This window comes from Strix aluco, chromosome 14 (genome assembly GCF_031877795.1).
Source record: "Strix aluco isolate bStrAlu1 chromosome 14, bStrAlu1.hap1, whole genome shotgun sequence".
Classification (NCBI taxonomy): domain Eukaryota; kingdom Metazoa; phylum Chordata; class Aves; order Strigiformes; family Strigidae; genus Strix; species Strix aluco.
The window spans coordinates 23,542,391-23,563,218 of NC_133944.1; the positions used below are offsets into that span (position 1 = coordinate 23,542,391).

General features: G+C 48.2%; 1 protein-coding gene across 3 annotated transcripts; it reads left to right on the top strand.

Moving 5' to 3' along the window:
- The first annotated feature begins 1,040 nt into the window (after positions 1-1,040).
- On the top strand, positions 1,041-19,850 carry KATNB1 (katanin regulatory subunit B1). Of its 3 annotated transcripts, none has more exons than XM_074840257.1 (20): positions 1,041-1,161; positions 1,407-1,592; positions 4,187-4,317; positions 6,440-6,557; positions 8,341-8,441; positions 8,980-9,021; positions 9,703-9,786; positions 10,754-10,869; positions 11,397-11,468; positions 12,315-12,465; positions 12,894-13,081; positions 13,208-13,338; positions 14,156-14,206; positions 14,381-14,457; positions 15,111-15,230; positions 16,203-16,352; positions 16,687-16,763; positions 17,177-17,251; positions 17,997-18,113; positions 18,722-19,850. In XM_074840257.1, exons 2-20 carry the CDS (start codon positions 1,553-1,555, stop codon positions 18,852-18,854), a joined length of 1,974 nt encoding a protein of 657 aa, XP_074696358.1. In that variant the 5' UTR covers positions 1,041-1,161; positions 1,407-1,552; the 3' UTR covers positions 18,855-19,850. The 3 variants fall into 3 exon arrangements, 2 of the variants coding, with proteins under 2 accessions (XP_074696358.1, XP_074696357.1); XM_074840256.1 differs by having other exon boundaries at positions 1,042-1,262; XR_012625169.1 differs by lacking the exons at positions 17,997-18,113; positions 18,722-19,850 and having other exon boundaries at positions 1,042-1,262; positions 16,203-16,408; positions 17,177-17,235.
- The last annotated feature ends 978 nt before the right edge of the window (positions 19,851-20,828 follow it).

Here is a 20,828-nt window from a genome sequence, read left to right on the forward strand (position 1 = left end):
ACACTGAACTGCTGAAGGACTGAGGGACCTCAGGGAACTGGGGAGAAAGGAAACCCTAGGGTTTCCAAACAAAGAAAGAAAAAAAGGAGCAAGCAAGCCTGTGGTTATGAACTCATCAGTGTTAGTTCAATACCAGAAAAGACACCAGAACAAATTAATTTCAGAATCCTTTTACACGCATTAGGGACATAGCAGCTGCCAAAAACCCAGCTAATACATATTATCAAGGACTAGCATCAAACTAATTTGATTTCCTTTTTTGATGGAGTAATTGGCTTCAGAGACCGGGAGGGAAGCGTAGAGGCGGTGTAACTCCATCTCAGCTGTCTGAGCACCCAGCACGGCTCCACCGGCAGGAAAAACGACGCGGGGCCTGGTGGGCCTCACTCGCCGCGGGTGGCAAGAGTCAGAGTGCCAGCGTTGCCTGGCAAACAGCCGCGGAAAGGGGTGGACCCCGGGAGCCCCGCTCCCACCAAGGCTGTGCCCGTGACAACCGGCGAAGGGAATCGCCTCCTGGGGACACACCGGCCGCAGCCCAGGGGCACAACCGCCTCGGCTGCCGGCGGGCCCTGAGGCAGAGGGACCGGCGAAGGGCCTCCAGGTCGTGCCCACAGAAGCTCCCGGCTAAGGAGCCGCCGCAGTCTCCCCGCGGGCCGAGCAGCAGCAGCGGCAACGCCCAGCCCCGCTTACCCGACACCGCCCCTCAGGGCGGCCCAACTCCGCCCCACCGCGCCGCAAAATGGCGGCCCCGCAGCTCCAGCGCGCCGCCCTCCTCATTGGCCGTGCTTTGAAAGGCTCCGCCAAGAAGCTGCGTTGTGAATGGTCGGCCGCTCTGCGGTCGCTATGGCAACATCCCCTCCCTCAGTTCCTATTGGCCGAGCGGCGTGCGGAAACCGGGGCAACGGCCCGGCCCGGCGCGGCGCGGCGCGGCTCGGCGGCGCCCGGGATTGGCTGGCGGCGGCCGGGCGGAGGCGGGGCGCGGCCCAGGTTTGTTGTGAGGGGCCGGTTGTCAGGCGGCGGTGGGGCCGCCGCGGGGAGCGGGAGGGGGGGGGTCCGGTGCCATCGGGGCCGCTGCCGGTAGGGCCGGGCCGAGCGCCACCGCCAACGTTCAAGCGCCCCCCCCGGCAGCTCCGCGCGCCACCTGCTGCTCCTCGTCGCCCGGTGAGGCTGCGGCGGCCCGGGGAGCGCTTCCCGCCCGCCCCCGCCCAGCCCCGCCCGCGGGGCTCCCCGTGGGGCCGTCGCTACCGTGATGGTCGTCAGCGGTGAGGCCTCGCCCCGCGCGGCTGCCGGGCGGCGGGCTGGGCCCCTGTCCCCCCGCCGCCGCCTCGGCGCGGCCTTCCCGCCCCTCGGCTCAGCGTGGCGGGGACGTCGCCGTAACCCCGGCCGGTGTTTGTTTTTGCCTCCAGGGCGGCCGGGGGAGCTCGGGTGGATGGCCCGGCGGCGGTAGAACGCGCCGGCGGAGAGGCGGCCCAGGCGGGGCCGGGCGGCGGAGCCTCGCCGGCAGCAGGAAGGCGCTTGGGCCCTGCCCGTCGGAGCGGCGCCGCGCTGAGACATGGCCGTGGCCGTCACCACTAAGACGGCGTGGAAGCTGCGTGAGTGTGGCCGAGCTGCTCTCCCGAGGGAGGGCAGAGGAGCTTTCCCGGCTGGACGTGTGGGGGGAAGAGGCGGTTTGTGATAGGAACCAGCTAATCCCTGCCTGGGGTGTGGGTGCCCCAGCCCTCTTTCCAAGTTGCTGACTGTAATTTTTAACTCCTAGAAATCCTTTTTGAAAACGTAGTAGCGTAGGGCCTTGACATTGCTATTTCCAAAGGGTCATGGCCTGTGTTTTTTCTGGTTAGCTGCTGTAATGCTATCCTAAATTTCTAGCTAACCCCACACGACTCCACTCTAGTAAAGAACTGCCGAGGGAGCGATGGAAACCCCCTTCGGAGCGCAGGCTGCAGCAGGGAGCTCCCTCGCTGTCCTGTTCGCCTCTTTGGGGCTGCCCTTCATTGCTGCTCACTTGTTGCAGGAGGGATGAGGTGATCTTTGCAGGGCCTGTATGTCTCATTCTCTTGAAACTGCTTTGCAAGAGACAGTAAGAATCTACTGCTTTTACACCCATTATTTTTCCTCGGAAGGAGCAGTAAGCAGATGCTGACTATCCATTTCTAGCTGCTTTGCTGGTCACTGATGAGTGATTCCATAGGGGCTGTTGAGGAATGTCTAGAAGCAGTGGGAAGTGATTGGTTGTTCAGAAGTGTGAGCTTTAGGCTAGTGACTTGGGGTCTACAAATTGGCTGGCAGAAATATGGTATCCTTGACTGGTAACATGTTAAGGGAACTGAGATAGTTGATTTAGCAATTTCATATCTTTTTTGAGCAGAAAGCTGGTTTGCTATGTTATCTTCCCATCCCTGAAACTCCAGTTATAGGAAAAGCTGAAAGTCAATCAATCTCCATTCCCTTTAAGTGGCCAGAAGTTCTTGATCTTCATTTTTCTAGGCTATACCCTATCTTAGCATCCTCTTTAGAGCAAGAAGCATTCTGAATGTTTGAAAAGTTTCGGTGATGCTAATTAGAAGCTTAGTATTACTGAGCTGGTGGGCAATATCTGGTGAAGAATACTTAATTAAAAAAAAGTTTGTGGGTTTGAGGAAATTGGCACTTCACTGGGGGAGCGAAGGAAGGGATCCGGCCAAGGCTGGCGTCAGGTTTTAACCTGGCCTTTATGAACAGAGGGTTGAATGCTTCAGCAATGACTTTTAAACTTACAATATATTATTAAGAATGAAATCAAGAGGAGGGAAGCAGTGGAGCTGCTGATGCACTCATTTCAGCAGCAATGCTCAGCATCTATCCTTTCAATTTTAACTAGTGAGTTGGCCTATTAGTACTAATTGTACTGTTTGTTACCTTCACGTCTGCGTATGCATCCATACTCTACTTTAGCGTTGCCGTATGGAAGATTGGTCTTTCAACACAATGCAAACATGTTTTCATATTTGCCCTTCTCATGTAATTTGAAAGGTGTTTCTCCAGCTAAAGTGAAAGTTGCGCAGTTTTGCTTTCAGAAAAGTGCTCTGAGAGCTTGAGATCAAAGTACCTGTAATTATTATTGCGGCCATGTAATATCCTTTTGGATTAGTGTTGCATGTAAAATAATCAAATTGCTCCTCCCACCAAAACAATCCGAATGAAAGCTGAATTGATTGCTACCTAGCCTTTTTACAAACAAGTTTCATAACTATTAGGCATGCAAATCCTGTGAACTTTCAACAAAGAAAACTGTAAGAGGAAGAAATTCGTAAATACGTCTGCCAAAAGGCTCTGCCAGAAATCTGAGTAGATTTAAAAATCCACTTTGAAAATTAGATGTCTAAGCAAAGATGCTCGTTTGGCTTCTTTTTTGCCCCAAACTTGTTTCTTTATGATGAGGCTTCCTTGGAGTTCTGTCATTGCAAACTCCTCTTGGTGTCAGCCCTCAGTTTTTTTAACAGTCTTTTAATATCAATCACATTTGCTCTTTTGTGCCCTTTCAGATGTATATTCATCCTTCCTTTGTCACAGTTTCACACTTTGCATTGCTAAATTTCACTTGTGTTACATAGTGGGAACACAGCAGAGCCTCTGCCAAAGCTCAGAGAAGGGAGCTCCACCTATCCCTGCTGCTGAGTCTGACTTTTTTTTTTTCTGTGTAAGGTAGCAAACTGTACTGCTGCCAGTTCCTCTCAGGTAGGACAGAAAGCTGCTGCTTTCTAGAACAGGATTAGAGGGCCTTTTGTTAGGTGACTCTGGCTGCTGCGTATTATTGCAGCTTCTCGGACAGCTCAGCTTACTGAGACCCACCCGGGTACTGAAGGTAAAGCAGCTTCTGTGAGCAGGTTGCCACAGTTTAGCAAATCTTTAAAAGCTGCTGAGCTGCTGCTAGAGAGAGAAGATGCTTTTTTTAAGCTACATGAGCACTAGAGTTGTGAAGTTTGGTCAACATATGTCTTAAGTACAGCAGGCAGAGCCAAAAAGGACTGTTTCAAGCAAGATAATAGTGTGACTTCTTATCTGAACAGTGAGCTGTTGCAGCTTGTCCAGTGGCAACTAGAAAGTTTTTCTGGAGGAAGAATTTTTTTTTTTTTTTAGTCCTTTGGGAGGGATGGCATGGAAAATTGTTATACTAGTCTGTAATAACTGTTTGGTTTGTTTTGTGCAGAAGAGATCACGGCTCACAGCAGCAATGTGTCCTCACTAGTCCTGGGAAGAAGTTCGGGCCGGCTGCTGGCAACTGGAGGAGATGACTGTCGGGTCAACGTATGGTCAGTTAACAAGCCCAACTGCATCATGGTAAGCACAAGCCTGTTTTCAACTTCTGGGGGGTGGGAATGTTAATTCTGAAGTATGGAGGGTGGGGAACAAGGGGAAAGATTGTTGGCTTGTAGCCTGTGGGACTTGTGAATAGAGTTTACCAACACAAAACTGTGTGAGTGGATTCTAGCGAAAGATAAGGACTGAATTCGGTAACTGGTGAGACCGCTGCTCCAGAGAGAATCTGGGAGGGCTGGCTGCTTCAGCTGGGTCAGTGCTTGCTCAGATGATGAATATTGTGCCTTCTGGTAGCAGCCTACAGATAATTAAATGCAGAGTTTTGTACAAGATCAGCTAGTTCTATAGTGCAAGCTACAGGGGCCAGTTTTATACCCCGGAGTTTGCCCTCCTAGCAGGAAACGTCCCCAGCAGGATGTGTTCCTACCTGTCCCACAGTCACTTAACTCTCAACACAAAGTTTGTTGGAATAATTTGCTAACTTGGATGTAGGCTGGGGAAGACTAATGCTGGGCACAGCGTGTTAGAAAGAGTAGGGTTACCCCAGTAGTGATCGCTAAAGTGCACCATAAATATATTTAACAGATGTCTGTCCTGCATAGCTTTTGGTTTGGGTGGGTGTTGTGGAAAATCATCTTTAGCAAGTGTCCCTTGTCACTTGTTTAATTAACAACACGATAATGTTGTGTTATGGAAGGCATTTCTCTAGCCAGTATGAACCTTGTGGGGAAGAAATCAAGAAAGTAGGGTCAAAAAAGTGAAAAGTGCCAGCTTTGTTTTTCTATTCATTCACTGAGGTCAAGTATAAAGAGGGTGAAATGGGTGCAGAAGGGGCCGCTCACCTCTGGCAGTGCTGTGCTTCTTGCATAGCGTTGTTAAGCTGTGTCTTTCCAGGCCCTTGGCAGTGGCATGACAGCAGTTTGAAACTAGAGTATTGCCTTCCACGAGAAGGAAGGTTGAAGGACTAAATATCTCCATACCCCTTCTGTGGGAGCAGAGAACTGTGCCTCTCCTGCGCTGCATGAGAACTACAGACGTTGGAAGCTGGTGTGTTCTGAGAGGCAGGGACTGACTGAAGCTGCTGAGGACTTGTGCCATTCTTGTATATCAAAAGAATCTTGATTTTTGGGGTTGTGCTGTATGTTTTGTCCTCTGAAATTTCATCTTTAGTGTTTGGATTGTTAGGATTCTAGGTGTTTACATGTTGGGGAAGAGGGAGAAGAGGAGCTTTTCAAGTAGCATTGTGACTTGGTTCAAGCGTGAGCTCTGTTTCTCACTAAGCAGTGACAGTTGCAGCTGTAGAGTATGTGGAGGATTTCAGCTGCATGTGAAATCCTAAGAGAGCCCCATCAGAACAGGCAGCTTTCAACTGGCATTCCCAGCCTCTCTACGTGTGTGGGAGGCACAGAGCTAGCTTAGCTGTTTAAAGACACCTGTCTGAGGATGGAGTAAAGCATAGAATATTGCTTAATTGGCAAGCAAAAAGTCTGCAATAGTGGTATTTGTTTTCCAGAGCTAGTTTTAAATATTCTTGTGTTTTAATTAAATACTGGCCTTTTCAAAATACTTACGTAATTTGTAAGCTCGAGGATGAAAGGAACTGAATTACCTTATGCCTCAAGTTAATACTTCAGTAATAGCACCACGTTATCACTGTGACACCCATTGTTGGCAGCAACATATGGCTCCTTGCTTATGTGAAGGTTTCGAAGTAGTCCTGGCTTTGCTCTTGCTTTGATTTTGTAACTGGTTCATGACACTTACATGACCCACTTAGAGCAAACACAGTGCCATTGTGCTTGCACAGCATAATTTTTATAATGCAAGTATGTGTCAACCTTGTCTGGGCATCCACACCTCGTGTTTAACTACCCATGACTCTGTTGATGCGTCCTTTAAAAATTAGTCAGTGTGCCCCAGAGAGTGGGATAAGGTGGAAGATACATGCACAGTGCTACGTGCAGTGATGGTGCTCAGGGTGCTCTACCATACTGGTAGCTGATGAGGAAGAAGGACCAGTGGCACAACCAGGTGGTCCCAACTCATGGCTAAATAGCTCCCTTACCAGTGGAGTGTGAGCAGTGCTGTTGTGGACAGGGCTGTGTCAGTAGCTGTTGATTGTGACTTGTGGTTTTCTTTGCAGAGCTTGACAGGTCATACAACGCCCATTGAGAGCCTACAGATCAATACAAATGAGGAGCTCATTGTTGCAGGGTCCCAGTCAGGGTCCATTCGAGTTTGGGACCTGGAAGCTGCCAAAAGTATGTTTCCATGAGTTTCCACTTCTGTTAATGCATGCTGTTTGGAATATCCTTATGCTTAATATCTATGCTGACCCAGAAGGTTCCTAACTGAAGAAGAAATATGAGCCTGGCATTGCTTGTGTCTTAATTTCCAGCCCTCTTAGAGGGCTTTTGTGTGCTTCCTACTGAGACTAGAACTGTGTGTGCACGCTTGAGCAGAAATTTATACATGTATTGTGGAGACTGATCTGAAGAACTAGTTTCTAGGGTTCTGGCCCGAGTGTGTTGAAATCTGTGTTCCAGATCAGTTTCCATGCATGTATGGAGTAACTAGGCTTATAGAATTTGTATTCAGAGCCTCAGCTTAAAATTTTCAACCTTAATAAAAGGATCCAAAAATCAGACTTGACATTTTTAGAAAATTAGGTTCTGCACAAGTGCAGGAATGCCCTGCTTGCTGACCTCTTGTTCTTAGGTTCTAAATTTTCTTTTTTCCTTCAAGTGATTTTTCTCCTCCTCTGTTCTTGCATGACCATATAAATAGACAAAGACCTAATTTTTAATAGATCATAAAAGCTATGAACTCATCGAGCTCTGATCCATTAAAGGCCAACTGTTGAGTCACGCTTTATTTATTACATTTTTCTCAAATCCTAGAACAAGTTTGCAGAGGTATCATGAATCACTTGAGTGCGTTCCAGCGGGAATACCATAAAATGACTGAATATTTCTTACAGGTTGCTACTTGTTCAGAGAAAGAATGTGTAATGAAAATAGACTTCCCCTGGCAGAATGAAGACGGCAAACAGCAGATGGCATAAATAATAAAAAGCACTTTTGTCGTTCAGACAGTTAGGATCAGTTCAGTTAAATAGTTTGGCTGTGCCAGTGGAGAGTAACTGATCTGGCTGAATTTATCAGGAGACTTATGAGCCAGTGTCTGTGCAAATGACCACTCCAGCGCTGGCTCAAGAGCTAATTTCTGCCAGGGGAATCATCAGACTGTCCCAGATGACAGATGATGGAGAGAGGTTGCCCTTGTTATTATCTGAGCAATTTTTCTTTCTCGAAGTTGAGTTCTGCATTTGTCTCTGCTTTCAGAGATATGGTGTACCAGTTCTACTGGTTCTTTCTGGTTTCCAGAATTACAAGGGCTGTTACTTGGTTGATGACTTGCTGAAACACTGTGGTCGTTTCTTCTCACGCTTCCCAAGCATCCTTTCCTGGGCTTTGGGATGCTTCTTGCAAGGGGCAATTGAAGGAGTCCAGGACGGATGTTGGAACTTAAGATAGAAGTCTGGCTTGTGCCTGAATGGGGCTGTGGAGACCTGGGAAAAGATCTGTAATAGCTGCAAGATGAACAGTGCAGGCAATCAAATGTCCCTTTCACTCCTGGATAAAACTGTCCCCCCATTTTTCTCTCTTTGTAACAAGTGGAAATGTACACTGCCTGACAGCTGCCTCAAAGAGTGGCTTTTTAGTTTTATTTTCAGAATCGAGACTTTTGGAGTTTTATTCATAGTTTCCACACCTAAGGACAGGACTTCCATTAGGATCATTGAACATGGGTGCTCTATTGCTGTTTCTTTGCATTGCAAGGGTAAAGGCGGAAACATTTCTATAAAATAATGTATATAGGTGAATGAACAATATGGAGTATGTCTAATGTAGCATGTCATATGCATGTGCTTAATGGTGAGGATAGCATGGCTGAACTTCTGCCTGGGGTCTGGGGGAAATGAACTACTAAATATTTGCTCCCCCCTACTCATTCTCCCTGTTCTGCTTCTTCTTTTCCCAGTTCTTCGTACCTTACTCGGTCACAAAGCGAATATCTGCAGCCTTGATTTCCATCCTTTTGGAAGCTTTGTGGCATCTGGCTCTTTGGACACAAACATTAAGGTAAAATCCAGCTTCCCCTAGAGATTGCCCTCTTTACTTGCAGTATCTTTGTTTTGAAGAGTGCCAGAACGTGTTTAGTGCCAAGCTGTTGGTAGATGCTGTACATCATCATTTCTGTGTGTGTGGGCAGGTGTATTTGTGAGTGCTTGTGAAATTCGTGTGTGTATGTTCACAGTGGTAGCTCATGAGTGTGACTCCTCTGTTGTGGAATGTGGCGCCGAGTAAGGTGCCAGCTGAGACCTGGTGTCAGCAAGCGCAGGTGTCTTGATTGCTGTGGATTGCATCTGCTTCATCAGCCTGGTATTTGACTATAGGAACTGAGCTTCTCTAGTAAGAAATACGTTACAGAAGTGATTCTCACTTGGGGAACTGGGTTAGGAAATACCCCTGAAGCAAACAGGTTCAACAGCCCCTTCAGTGTTATCATTCTGCAGTGTCTATCAGCTTGGTGACAGGGAGAGCTCTTGTTCTGATGGGACTCTTGGGCTCCCCACATACTGCTCTAAGCATATTTTTTGTTTGCTTTTCTTTCCTGTAGCTCTGGGATGTAAGAAGAAAAGGCTGTGTCTTCAGGTACAAGGTAAAATGCTTCATTAGTTTTCAGACAAAGAGGGGAGAAGGATTTCTGTCACAGACTTGTAATCAAACCTTAAAGTGATTATGTACAATTAACTTCCTAGTTTTCCAGTATAAAAATAAGACCTGCACGATTTCTGAAGTGGCCTGGCAAACCTCTGCAGGCCTCTGGGAACTCTATGGGAATATGAAATGGATATCATAGGAGTTAATGTACTATAGTCTGGTTGGCTTCAGTGAGGGATGGAGAGCATCCATGAGTGTTTCTTTATGCTGTGACTGATATTACCGTGCAAGTCCCCACTACACCAAGATGGTTCTATTCCTGGGGCCTTTTTCTACCCGAAGAACTTGCTGTAGATTAATTTCATTTAGAAACCAAGTTAATGGCACAGCACTTCTATCTGACCACCCATAAATCTGTGTAATTTAAAATTGATTCTTATAAATGAAGCCAGATCTGTATTTACCTGATGCCAGAAATGTTTAGACAAGAGAGATGACACCTATTCAGTGTGGGTTGGTGTAGCTCTTGAGTGTAGTGTTTAGTGTTCTGCAAGCTGGACTCTGTGAAACTTGATTTTATTTTATTATATTGTATAGGATTGAAAGACAAAAGCCAGAATTCCCTCTAACGGAAGGGGAAAACAAAAAAAGAAAATACTATTTGTTTTTCTCATTTCAGGGTCACACAGAAGCAGTTCGATGTCTCCGCTTTAGTCCTGATGGGAAATGGTTAGCCTCTGCTGCTGATGATCACACTGTAAAGGTAATTTATTGTGACACTCTTCTTATGTGCTCGTGGCACAGGAATGCTGGGATCATCTTTTTACCAGGCATTACCAGTGCTTGCTCATAAACACCTTTAGTTCATCAGGCATCTGGCTTTGCAGGGAACAGTCGGTTTGAGGATTGCGTCCAGTGGCCCACAACATCTAGAAAAGAGCTGCACGTGTTGAAATGTACTTATCCAACAGACATGTTGGCACTATGCACATGCAGCTTCAAGTTTTGATGGCAGTAGAGTTGTGATACCTGACCTTTGGCCTTGGTTGTTTCAGTCAGTGTTACAGAATTAGTTGTCCGCAGTATGTTGCTTCACCATACCAATTTCTGGCTCTGCTCAGTAGGAGTGTGTTTATCATACACATTGCACATGATTATCAGTCTGAAAGTTGCTGTCAGGACTGAGCAGAGCAAGAGAAGAAATTCAGAAAAGTATCGACGGAAGTAGAGACTTCAGTTGTTTCAGATGTGGTATGGTGGAATGTGGGCAAAGGACTGATTTTTGTTTTCAGCTTCACATGAAACAAACTGATCGGTCATTTCACACTGGATTTGTCAGTGGTGACTAGACCACAGGAAAAATGAATTGCTAAGGGATTCAGAGCTTTTGGATTTTTGTTTATTCGCTTTTGAGATATAACGTGTGGGGACAGGTGGAACTGCTGTGTTTCATCTGAGTCTCTAAATATAAACCAGAAACTTCCAGGAGACAAATTAAATGGAAAATTTAAAAGAGAATGCCAAAAAAAGAAGGAAAAAAAGAAAAAGGCATTAAAAAAATTACTAGGACAGTGCTTCTTCCCTGATCATTGCTTCTTTTGACAAATTTGAGTCTGTTCTTGGAGGGAGAGGAGTGTTAGAAGGCTGCCAGTACAAGGAAATCCGAGATCTATTGAAATTTTCTAACATTAAATCTTTTCAAGAGTCTCTCTGTTCTTTCCTTCTTCCAGTTGTGGGATCTGGCTGCTGGGAAGATAGTGTTTGAGTTTACAGGACATACTGGCCCAGTAAACGTTGTTGAATTCCATCCCAATGAATACCTTTTGGCTTCTGGCAGCTCTGACAGGTACATAAGGGGAGGGAGGAAGAAGGGAATTGTGTATGTCTGTTCCCCTTCCCGATACCCTTCATTTTAGAAACGTGGGAAATAGGAATGTCCCACGACTCAAACCTGCCATTGCAAGAGCCTGATATCTAGCCAGCAGGGTGTCACATCTGTGATGCACAGACCATGGAGATCTGGCCTTCTCATCCAAAATTGATGGCACCTTCTACCACGCTAGAAAACAACGCGATAGCCTCAAGCATCTTGCTAATCCAGCTGACATCCTATCTGAACAGCAAGCAGCCCTGCTCAGCCAGCAGGGTGTCCTCTGAGCTCTGGGCTGGCTCTAAATACCTGTCTGTATCTAGAGCCTCTGAGCATCTGTGGTTGGATTCACAGATCTTAGCTAGACTAGCCTTCTGTGTAAGTTCATCATATGTGCGCAACAGCAGAAGTCATTCTAGTTATTAACATATTATTTCCATAATGGATCCTACAGCAGATTTCTAGAGGGATAAGCAATGATTTTTGCTCTGTTGTTTGTACAGGACTGTTCGGTTCTGGGACTTGGAGAAGTTTCAAGTGGTGAGCTGCATTGAAGAGGAGGCTACTCCCGTCAGGTATGTTAAATTCCTACTACAGTATACTAGGCAGAGACTAAAGTGGGGGTGAAGGGAGGATTTCCTGAAAGAGACTTCACTGGGGAGAAGTTAGGGCTGCTGGAGATGCTGCACAGGTGTCATGGTTTAACCCCAACAGGCAACTGAGTCCCACACAGCTGCTTCCTCACTCCCCCTGGTGGGATGGGGGTTAGAATTGGGAGAGTAAAAATGAGAAAATGCATGGGTTGAGATAAAGACAAATTAATAGGTAAAGCAAAAGTGGCGTGTGCAAGCAAAGCAAGGAATTCATTCAGCACTTCCCATCAGCAGTCAGGGGTACAGCCATCTCCAGGAAAGCAGGGCTTCGTCACACATAACAGTTACTTGGGAAGACAAATACCATCTCTCCGAATGTCCCCCTCTTTCTCCTTCTTCCCACAGCTTTATATGCTGAGCATGATGCCATATGGTCTGGGATATCCGAAGGGAATCCGAAGGGGCAACTGTCCCAGCTGCATCCCCTCCCAAATTCTTGTGCACCCCCAGCCCACTTGCTGGTTGGGAGGTGTGAGAAGCAGCAAAGGCCTTGACTCTGCATAAGCACTGCTCAGCAATAATGAAAACATCCCTGTGTTATCAACACTGTGTTCAGCACAAATCCAAAACAGCCCCATACCAACTACTATGAAGAAAATTAACTCTATCTCAGCCAAAACCAGCACTGGTGGACACCAGATCGATAGGTTCATTGTTAGAAACAGGACTGGAGGTGTTCAGTGAAGTCAGGGATACGGCCCTGGGGTCCTTGTGGGGCTGAGCAAGGTTGGAAAGCTGTGCCTAATTCTCCACCTGCCTTCCTCCCAGGTGTGTGCTCTTCAACCCAGATGGCTGCTGCTTGTACAGTGGCTTCCAGGATTCGCTGCGTGTGTACGGCTGGGAGCCAGAGCGCTGTTTTGATGTGGTCTTGGTGAACTGGGGAAAAGTAGCTGACTTATCTATCTGTACCAACCAGCTGGTAAGCCACTGCTCCTGAGGAGTGGGGGAGGTGGCTGTGAAACATGAGATAAAATCCTCTTGCCTTCTTGCAGGCCTGCTGACCTTTAAGCTTCTGTCAGACTCTAAGTGGCCAGGGCTTGCAGTGTGCCCATCACAAAGATCGTGTGCTTTTGCTTTCAGCCACCTCGTGTTCCACTTTGTCTCTCTCTGGCTTCTGGAGGAAAGAACTGAGGCTTGGGTTTGACCAGGAGTTAGAAACTATGCTTGGCAAAAGTTTTATTGTAGCCTTTCATAAAACATTGGCAGCTTCAAATTAAAAAAGCCAAAGCACTGAACTGAGAAATTCTCAAGCACAGTTGCTCAGGGTCACTCCATCATGCCTGTTCTCAAAAAGGCTGGTGTGCACCCTGCTCCCTGGTGAATTACCTTGATCTTTTGCCTCTGCAGATAGGAGTTTCCTTTGCGCAAAGCACAGTCTCTTCCTTCGTTGTGGATCTCAGCAGAGTCACAAAGTCAGATTCTATTCCTCATGGGCTTATCAGGGACGATGAGCCTCTTGTGCCACCTACCCCCACGGGGTCCTCCCTTCGCCGCATCTATGACAGGCCCTCAACTAGCTGCAGCAAGCCACAAAGGTAAGGGAATCTGCTGGCTTATTGAATTTCAAGATTTTAAGGAAATGTACAAGGAGCTTAGTGCTCTTGCTCTCTCTGACGGAGTCCATATGACTTGCTCTGACAGCCTCCCTTTTTCCACCACAGAGTGAAGCACAACTCGGAGAGTGAGAGGCGCAGTCCTAGCAGTGAAGATGACCGGGATGAGAAGGAATCAAAGGCTGAGATCCAGAACCCGGAGGATTACAAAGAGATCTTCCAGCCCAAAAACGCTATCTGTCAGTACCAGGGTTTATTGTGCTTTTGAGTGGTGTTTGGATTAGAGCTGTAGGCACTAAACTTGTTCTGTAGAAGTGAGCTTTGGCTTGCTATAATAGAGGCTTCGCCTGTGACTGGAAGTTTAGAAAACTTTTCTTTAATATTCTGTGCTTGGACACTGAACTGTGGATCATGTTGGTGAACTGCTGGAAGGTGGCACCTTTACTAGGGTGCAGCGATGTCTGATCAAAGCCTGGCTCTGAATTCAGAGCTCCATTGTAAGCACGCTGCCTTCCTGTCCTGATTAGGAAAGACTACTGTGTACGGGATCTTTATTAGCTTAGAATTTTGATATGTGTAAAACCAGCAGCCTTCATTAAAGAAGGAGAGGCAAAATGTTTTGTTAAAGCAGAGATTGTTGTTTAGGAGGCACAGTGTAATACCTGTACGTCATTTTTATGTAAATGAGAAAAATGAGATAGTCTTTTCTAGGGAATTAATCGTCATTATTTTGATTTACTTACGTAAATCAATTTAGGGGGAGGTGAATTTTTACTAATACAACTTGTTGTGACAGTGCCTTTTCTTGTGCTTCACACCTCTACAGCAGCTACATGGGTCAGTGCTGTCCCTCCCATCCAGGAAGGCTGAAAGCCTTTGGCTAAACTCAGCAGTAGTGTCAAGGTCTGCAGGAGATAACTCTGCTTGCCCTATCACTGATTACCCTGATCTGTGGAGTTGTTAGAGATGTCCCAGCTCCAAGGTTGATTTACTGCTAAGCTGTAGCCTTGGATGCTCCTTCGTTTGTTTATTTATTTTTTTACTCTCTTTCTGTAGGTCGAACTCCTCCTCGAAACAATGAGCCCTTTCCAGCCCCTCCTGAGGATGGTGAGTATGAAAATGACCCCTTGGTGGGAATGGGGTTAATGGCCCTCGAAAGAGGAAGAGCTGCATGTCTGCAGAAACAACTACTTGTAGTCTAGCTATACAGAAGTTTTGCTCTCAACTTACCTTGAAAGGAACAATCAGTTTCTGCTTTCCCACTTCTTTCCATCTTGGTAGAGCCTGTAACTGCAAAGGAAGCGGTGAAGCCCAGCCAAGCTGCAGATGTCCAGACTGCGTTGCCAAAGCAAGAACCGGTACGTACTGCGTGATCTGTTAATAGCTGTTCACACTCCCACTGTGAAAGATATGTGAGTGTTGGAGACTTTACGATTTCTAGTCAAGCTGATTCCTATATTGAAGAGCGGTAAAAGTGCAGTTCCAGTCTTTGTGCTGCCATGTGTCTTGCCTGAGAATCAAAGGCCAAGCCTCCAACAGGCTCTATTGCTTTTCTTCACTTCTCACACTTGCAGTGGTGTTTCTCCTTGCAGCTCAAAATTGGGGCACTCTGAAGAGAAACAGTGCCAGATTTCTGCAAGTGCTTGAACTGAGGCTGTTTTTTCACCAAAATCACACGCAGCCGTTGGGCCAGGGTACATTACACTGGCTTCTTCAGAGTTCTCTCTTAGCCTTCAGGCTGGCCACAGCCCATTGCCCTAATTTTAGATGCTGATAACAATGACAGCACTTGGCACTTCTGCTGGGGCATGTCCATGTTCTCTGCAAACCTTAATTACGTCTTGGCGTGTACCTCAGAGATACTTTATTGCCTCTTAAACTACGCTAGCAAATTGGAGACTGCTTCTGCATTAGGAACCTGCTGTGAGAGGAAAGCGGGTCAGGAAAAAAAGGACATCAGACTAGGGCCAGGCTGTCGCTGCTAGAGCTTTTATCCCAATTTCTCCTGCAGCCTGATCCGGTTCATAGGCTACCGATTGCCTCCTCAACTCCTTTGACCAGAACAGAGCCGTCAGTGATTCCTGCAGCCAGGAATGAGCCCATTGGTCTGAAGGCCTCTGACTTTCTACCAGTAGGTATCTGTGGATGAAAGTTTCCAGCCAGTGACTGTGTTGGGTGGTATCAGAGAGGGGGTTCTCTTGAGGTGCAGAAGTGCCTTAGGTGCTTTCTGCAGCCTGCAGTACTGAGTGAGAACATGTTACCTTCTGCTCTCCCACTGCTCGCTTGGTACTTCCCCTGCCAGTTTACTCCTGCCTCCCAACTGCTTTGACTTGTGGTTCCTGTGGAATCAGCACCTCAGGACTGCTGGAGCCAGCCTCCGCTGCGCTTGGCAGCAGGCTGACACAAACACAGCAGCGCTGACCCGTGCTCGTGAAGAATGTGTTATCAGAGCGGGGAGCAAGGGATGAGGCAGAGACGCTCAACAATTCCACATGCTAGACAGTGATTCATTTAGAAAATTGGTGTCTGCCATTACACACACATAATTATTTCACGGGAACCTTTGCCTCTTGCATCTCGGAGGCCTCTTGGCCTCTCTTGGGAGGGTTTTCCTAAGAAGGGAAAAGGACCAGATGCTCCCAAACTCTAAATGTGAGCAAAGGGAGTGGTGCCAGCATGGCTTGGGCAAGAATCAAATTGAGAGTCTAATAAATTGTGTAAGATTTATGCTTTGTAATAAAATTTGCCAATTTCAGATGAATGTGTCACAGAAAAAAACAGGATTTGCATGAAAACATTTCTTCATCAAAACATAATGGTTTTGAAAACTTACTTTTAATTCACCTTTTTTAAATTTAGAGTTTTTCCAAAGCTTCAAACGTGTTTGTGATTGACCTAGTAGAAAAGGCAGAAGATAAATAATTGAAATCGGAAAAAATTGAGCATTTCCATTTCAAAATGTTTTAAAGCAATCTGCAAGGCAGTCAGTATTTAGTGGCACTCAGTACACCAAAATCAGCCCTCACCTAGGCCAGAGAAGGCTCCTACCCTTCTGTGCCATCCTGCTCTGTTATTGCTGCTCCATTGGTGTCTGTACTTCCAGGCTGTGAAAAACCAAAGCCAGACTGAGCTTGTGGATGAAGAAGCCATGTCCCAGATCAGGAAAGGCCATGAGACCATGTGTGTGGTGCTCACCAGCCGCCACAAGAATCTGGACACCGTGCGGGCTGTATGGAGCACCGGTGACATCAAGGCAAGGATGTGGAGATACCTGAGGCTCATGGGAGGAGCAGCTGAGCAGCTCTTTTGGTTTGTCTGGGGCCAATTCTGCCTCTTAACACAAAATGCGGAGTCTCACAGCTTTTGTCCCAGGGGTGCACCGCAGAGTGCCACTGTGTCCCACCTGTGGTTGATGGTCACACAGAAATGCGGAGAAAACTTTCTCATGTGAGACTTATCTTCTCTTCCCTAGCCAACTCCACATTTCCTCTACGTTGTTTTTGAAAAGTGGTACTTGATATTAGTTGTATTAGTCTAGCCAGTTTGAGCTTTGCAATAGATGATTTCTTCTTTTCCCTCTCTCTCAGAACTCCGTGGACTCTGCAGTGGCGATCAATGATTTGTCTGTTGTTGTGGACCTCTTGAATATTGTCAACCAAAAAGCGTGAGTCCTGGGTGGGGGCAACCCCTGGGATACCTGAGCGCCATCTGCCTGGGCCTGGGCAATGCTGCATTGTACCTGCCTTGTGTCCAGTGGCCACGGCAGCGTGAAATGGGTATTCTTGTAGTCAGATCTTCAAGTCTGCAGTGCCAGTAACTGCTGGAGGTCTGTGGGGCCTCTTCTGTAGGCAAATGATGTCTCTCAAGGAAAATCAAACTCTTTGGGCTTCATAAAGTGTTTCTGCTGCGAGTCAACAAAATGTCAGAACCTGCCACTTCCTATCACAAGGGGGAGTCACTGAACTTGCTCAGTAAACTTGAGTGCTGATGCCTCAGCATTTTTGCCAGAAAGCTTTATTTGTGTCGTCTCAGCCTTGCAGAGCCTCAGTCTCTGGTCTCAGAATGTGTCCTTTTCAGGTCTCTCTGGAAGCTGGATTTGTGTACTGTAGTCCTGCCGCAGATAGAAAAACTACTCCAAAGTAAATATGAAAGGTGAGGCCCCAAGAATGTGGTGTGCTTGGGGGACAATGTGTGGATATTCATAGGAGAACTCCACTGGGTATTTTGTAGCTGAAAGAAAATCCTGAAAAATCACAGCAGATACAGTATAATGCTAATACAACACCTTGAAAAGAGCAGTGGAGTTGCCAAGTGTGTGTGGGAAAGATATGGAAAGTATGTATGGACAAGAGGAGCAGGATGTTGAGATTTGGTGTAGGTGTGTTGGACTGAAGGCAGCTCTGGCAGCCAGGAATGGTCAAGTCGATGTAACACAGGTGGGCTTTGCGCGCTGGTGGGAATGAAGCCATTGACTTGGGATAAAGGGAATGAAGTCCCACAACAGACTTGGGGTTCCTTGGAAGATTGCTTTGAACCTCATCGTTAGGTGGCAAAAAATATGCAGCCTCTTTCTTAAGATGGAGTTTCTGCCCTTCCTTCCTACTCAGGGAGAGGCTCCTGCCAAGTGCCCTCGGCAGGACATCTCTGCTCTTGAGCAGAAAGGTCCCACCTGGCAGGGTGTTTGCAAGGACCTTTCACAAGGGCTCTCTTTGTCAGTCCTGACTCAAACCAAGATGTGTTGGTACTTGGCTGTTGCTCTCCTTACCCGGTCACAGGTGGTGAAGGGGGGGTTCGTTTGAGTAGATTAACCCCAGTGACTGGATGTGAGTGAGGGCTGTGTGCTGGGAGGAAAGGAATGAAATTCAAGTGTGACCTGATTCTCTGTTTGTTTTTTCAGTTATGTGCAGACTGGCTGCACCTCCCTGAAACTCATTCTTCAGAGATTCCTGCCATTGATCACAGACATCCTCACCGCACAACCTTCTGTTGGAGTGGACATCACCAGAGAGGAAAGGTGAGGCACTTACTCACCTCCACTTGCTCCCTTTTTGAACCAGCTTTTCTCTTGGGTGAGCTTTGCTCGTCACCATCGAGACTTTGATACTAGACTGGGCATGCCTTCCCTTTTGTCTGCAAACACCAAACCCTCCTGCTCTTAGAAAAAGACCAAGGACTGCTTTTTCCCTCTGTCACAGTGTATTGAGTCACACCTAAACAAAGTCTTGAGTATGTCAGGAGTAAAACCACCCTGTGGCTTCACCTTGCAAGACACATGAGTTGTCAGCCTGGCGCTGGATTTCCAGTTCTTTCACAGAATAGCTCTGCTCTGAGCATTGGCCCTCCAAAACCAGCACCTCCTTCTGCCCTGGACTTTACTGCCGAAGGGGAAGAGAGGAGTGAAAGAGCCCTTATGTGGATGCCATTCTTGTGTGTCATCAGGACGTGGGCTGAATACGTGGTGTTTCTGCAGAGCCATGCTCACATTTCAGCCTCTTCTGGGCCGTTTGCAGGGCTTGTGTTTTCTCTCCCACTTGAGTTGCATCTTTGGCACTGTAGGAACAAGCATATCTATGTCTTAAGCAGCTGGGGATTCCCGTTGTGTCTGCTCTCTGTTTTTTGCAGGCTCCATAAATGCAAGCTGTGCTACAAGCAGCTGAAAAACATCAGCAACATCGTCAAGAACAAGTCTGGGCTCAGTGGCCGCCATGGTAGTGCCTTCCGGGAACTTCATCTCCTCATGGGTGCCCTGGAGTGACAGCCGCCACCTCCTCACCTGCAAGCACAGGTGACCAGCTCCCCTCTGCTCCTGGTCTGGCTGGACTTCACCTCTCTCTGTGCGTCCGTCCTCCCCCCCCAGCACGGTAGGAAATGCGCTCTCGTGGTCCGGCTGCCTGCCCAGCCCCGGTGCCTCGCAGGCTGGATGGAGCACCTGAGCGGAGAGACATCGGTCCCGTGTGAGGGGAGCTGGCTGCCGGGCGGCCCTGCGAAGCCCCTTGGGGGACGCAGCTTCATTTCAGCTCTTCATCTCAGCACCAAGCCCTCGGCTGCTCTGTCTCTGTGTGCTGGCCTTTCCCTGCCGGGAGGGCTCTGAGTTATGCCACCCCTCTGTCACCCACGTGTGCTGTCGGTTCTTGTCACTTGGCTCCGTGGGCTGGGGCCAGCTGCTCCACGAGAGCCTGCGGAGGGGTGGCGTGCCCTTGCCCTGCAGAAGGGACCTCAGCTGCCATGTGGGACGGGCCCTTTGGCTTGTGTCATCAGACAGGAGCCAGGACACCGTGCCACCGTGCCTGGTGCAGTCTCGAGGACCTGTATCGAGAGGAGGCTGTCTCTTGGCTTCGCAAAAATCCCTGCTGGCACCCTGGGCCGCGGAAGATTAATATCTTCAGACTGTTGCTGGGATCTGAGGTCTACCCGGATCTGTTAAAATATGTGACTTAAACAGGACTTGTATGTGTTTGCCTTTGGGGGTGAGGATTTGGGAGGGTGGAGGAATGGAGGGACATGGGCTAATGTCTTTCTACATCCACTGGACCACTCTTAGAGGTTTTGTTGTTTTTTTTTTTTTTAATCCCAATAAATGTCTGTCAGAACCTTTCTGGCCCTCTTTCTTCTTTCCTATGGGGAAAGAGGTTCCTGTTGGTGCTTCCCCTGCTCCTCCCAGCCTGTCTCCCATTTTATACACTGGAGCCTGTTCTCCAGGAAACTGTAACTTATCACGAATTTTATTAAAAGATTTGTAACTTTTCTTAAAGTTGTGTTAAATGCCTCAATCTCTCGAAGTACTGTTCACCTTGGCCCAGCTCCTGCTTGGGAGCATCCAGGGAAAGCAGGGCTCTGTTCCCTGCGTGTCCCAGTGGGAAACTGCCTGTTCTCACCCTTCCTGCTGGGAGGCTGTGGTGAGCCAGTCAGAGAGCCGGCGCTTGCCCGGTGGCTTTGCTGAAACCCCGGGGGAGGTTTCACTCTGCTGTGTAGTTCCCAGGCCAAAGAGCAGCATCATGGTTTGTGGCCTGTTCTCTCTTCTCCAGGGCCCCGATCTCTGGCAGATCTCGGCGTGGTGGCAGTGCTTTGTTGAGGTGGTTTTCTGTGAGCTCCTGAGCCAGGCACTGCTCTGTGAGCAGGTAGGAAACTGAGGTGTGCACAGCAGGAAAGCTAAAGCCAGTCCCTACCTTGCTGATACTTCAGTCAAGTTTTAGGAGCGAAGGGGAACGTCCTGCTCTGCAACGTGGCCTCGGGGGAGGTGGCTCTGAGGGGGGCTTGTGTAGCAAGAGGCCCTGGCGCTGTGCGGTCGCAGGGCTGGGGCTGAGGTGCTGCCTGCTCTGAGCCCCGGGGCCCTCGCTGTGTGTGTCCTGCCTGCACTGCAGCTGCTCGCTGCCTCATGTGGGGGCTCTCTGGCCATAATCCTGCGGCCAGACCCAACCGAGGTGTGAAAAGGCTCTGCCAGCCTCCTGCCTGCAGCCCCCAACAGCCTGCAGCGTGGGGAGAGGCATGGGATGGATGTTAGGGTTTAACAACTCGATGTCCCTAACGAAGGGAGCCCCATAGCTGCCATGTGGGGGGCTGTGCTGACAGGCTTGCCCAGAGACAGCTGCTGGAGGAGGGATTTAATGGGCTTTTTCAGCCCAGCATCAAAGGAGCTGTGGGGAGACAGGGTGCGAGTGGAGCAGGAGGGGGCACCCGCCCTCAGCGGGGCTCAAACCTGCTGCAGGGAAATAACAGCAGCGCAGGAGGA

Excerpts from the sequence above, each read along its gene's own strand:
- KATNB1 (XM_074840257.1), top strand. The coding sequence starts at position 1,553 with ATGGCCGTGGCCGTCACCACTAAGACGGCGTGGAAGCTGC. Across the intron at positions 4,318-6,439 it reads ACAAGCCCAACTGCATCATG|AGCTTGACAGGTCATACAAC; the intron begins GTAAGCACAAGC and ends TTTTCTTTGCAG. Across the intron at positions 9,787-10,753 it reads CTGATGATCACACTGTAAAG|TTGTGGGATCTGGCTGCTGG; the intron begins GTAATTTATTGT and ends TCCTTCTTCCAG.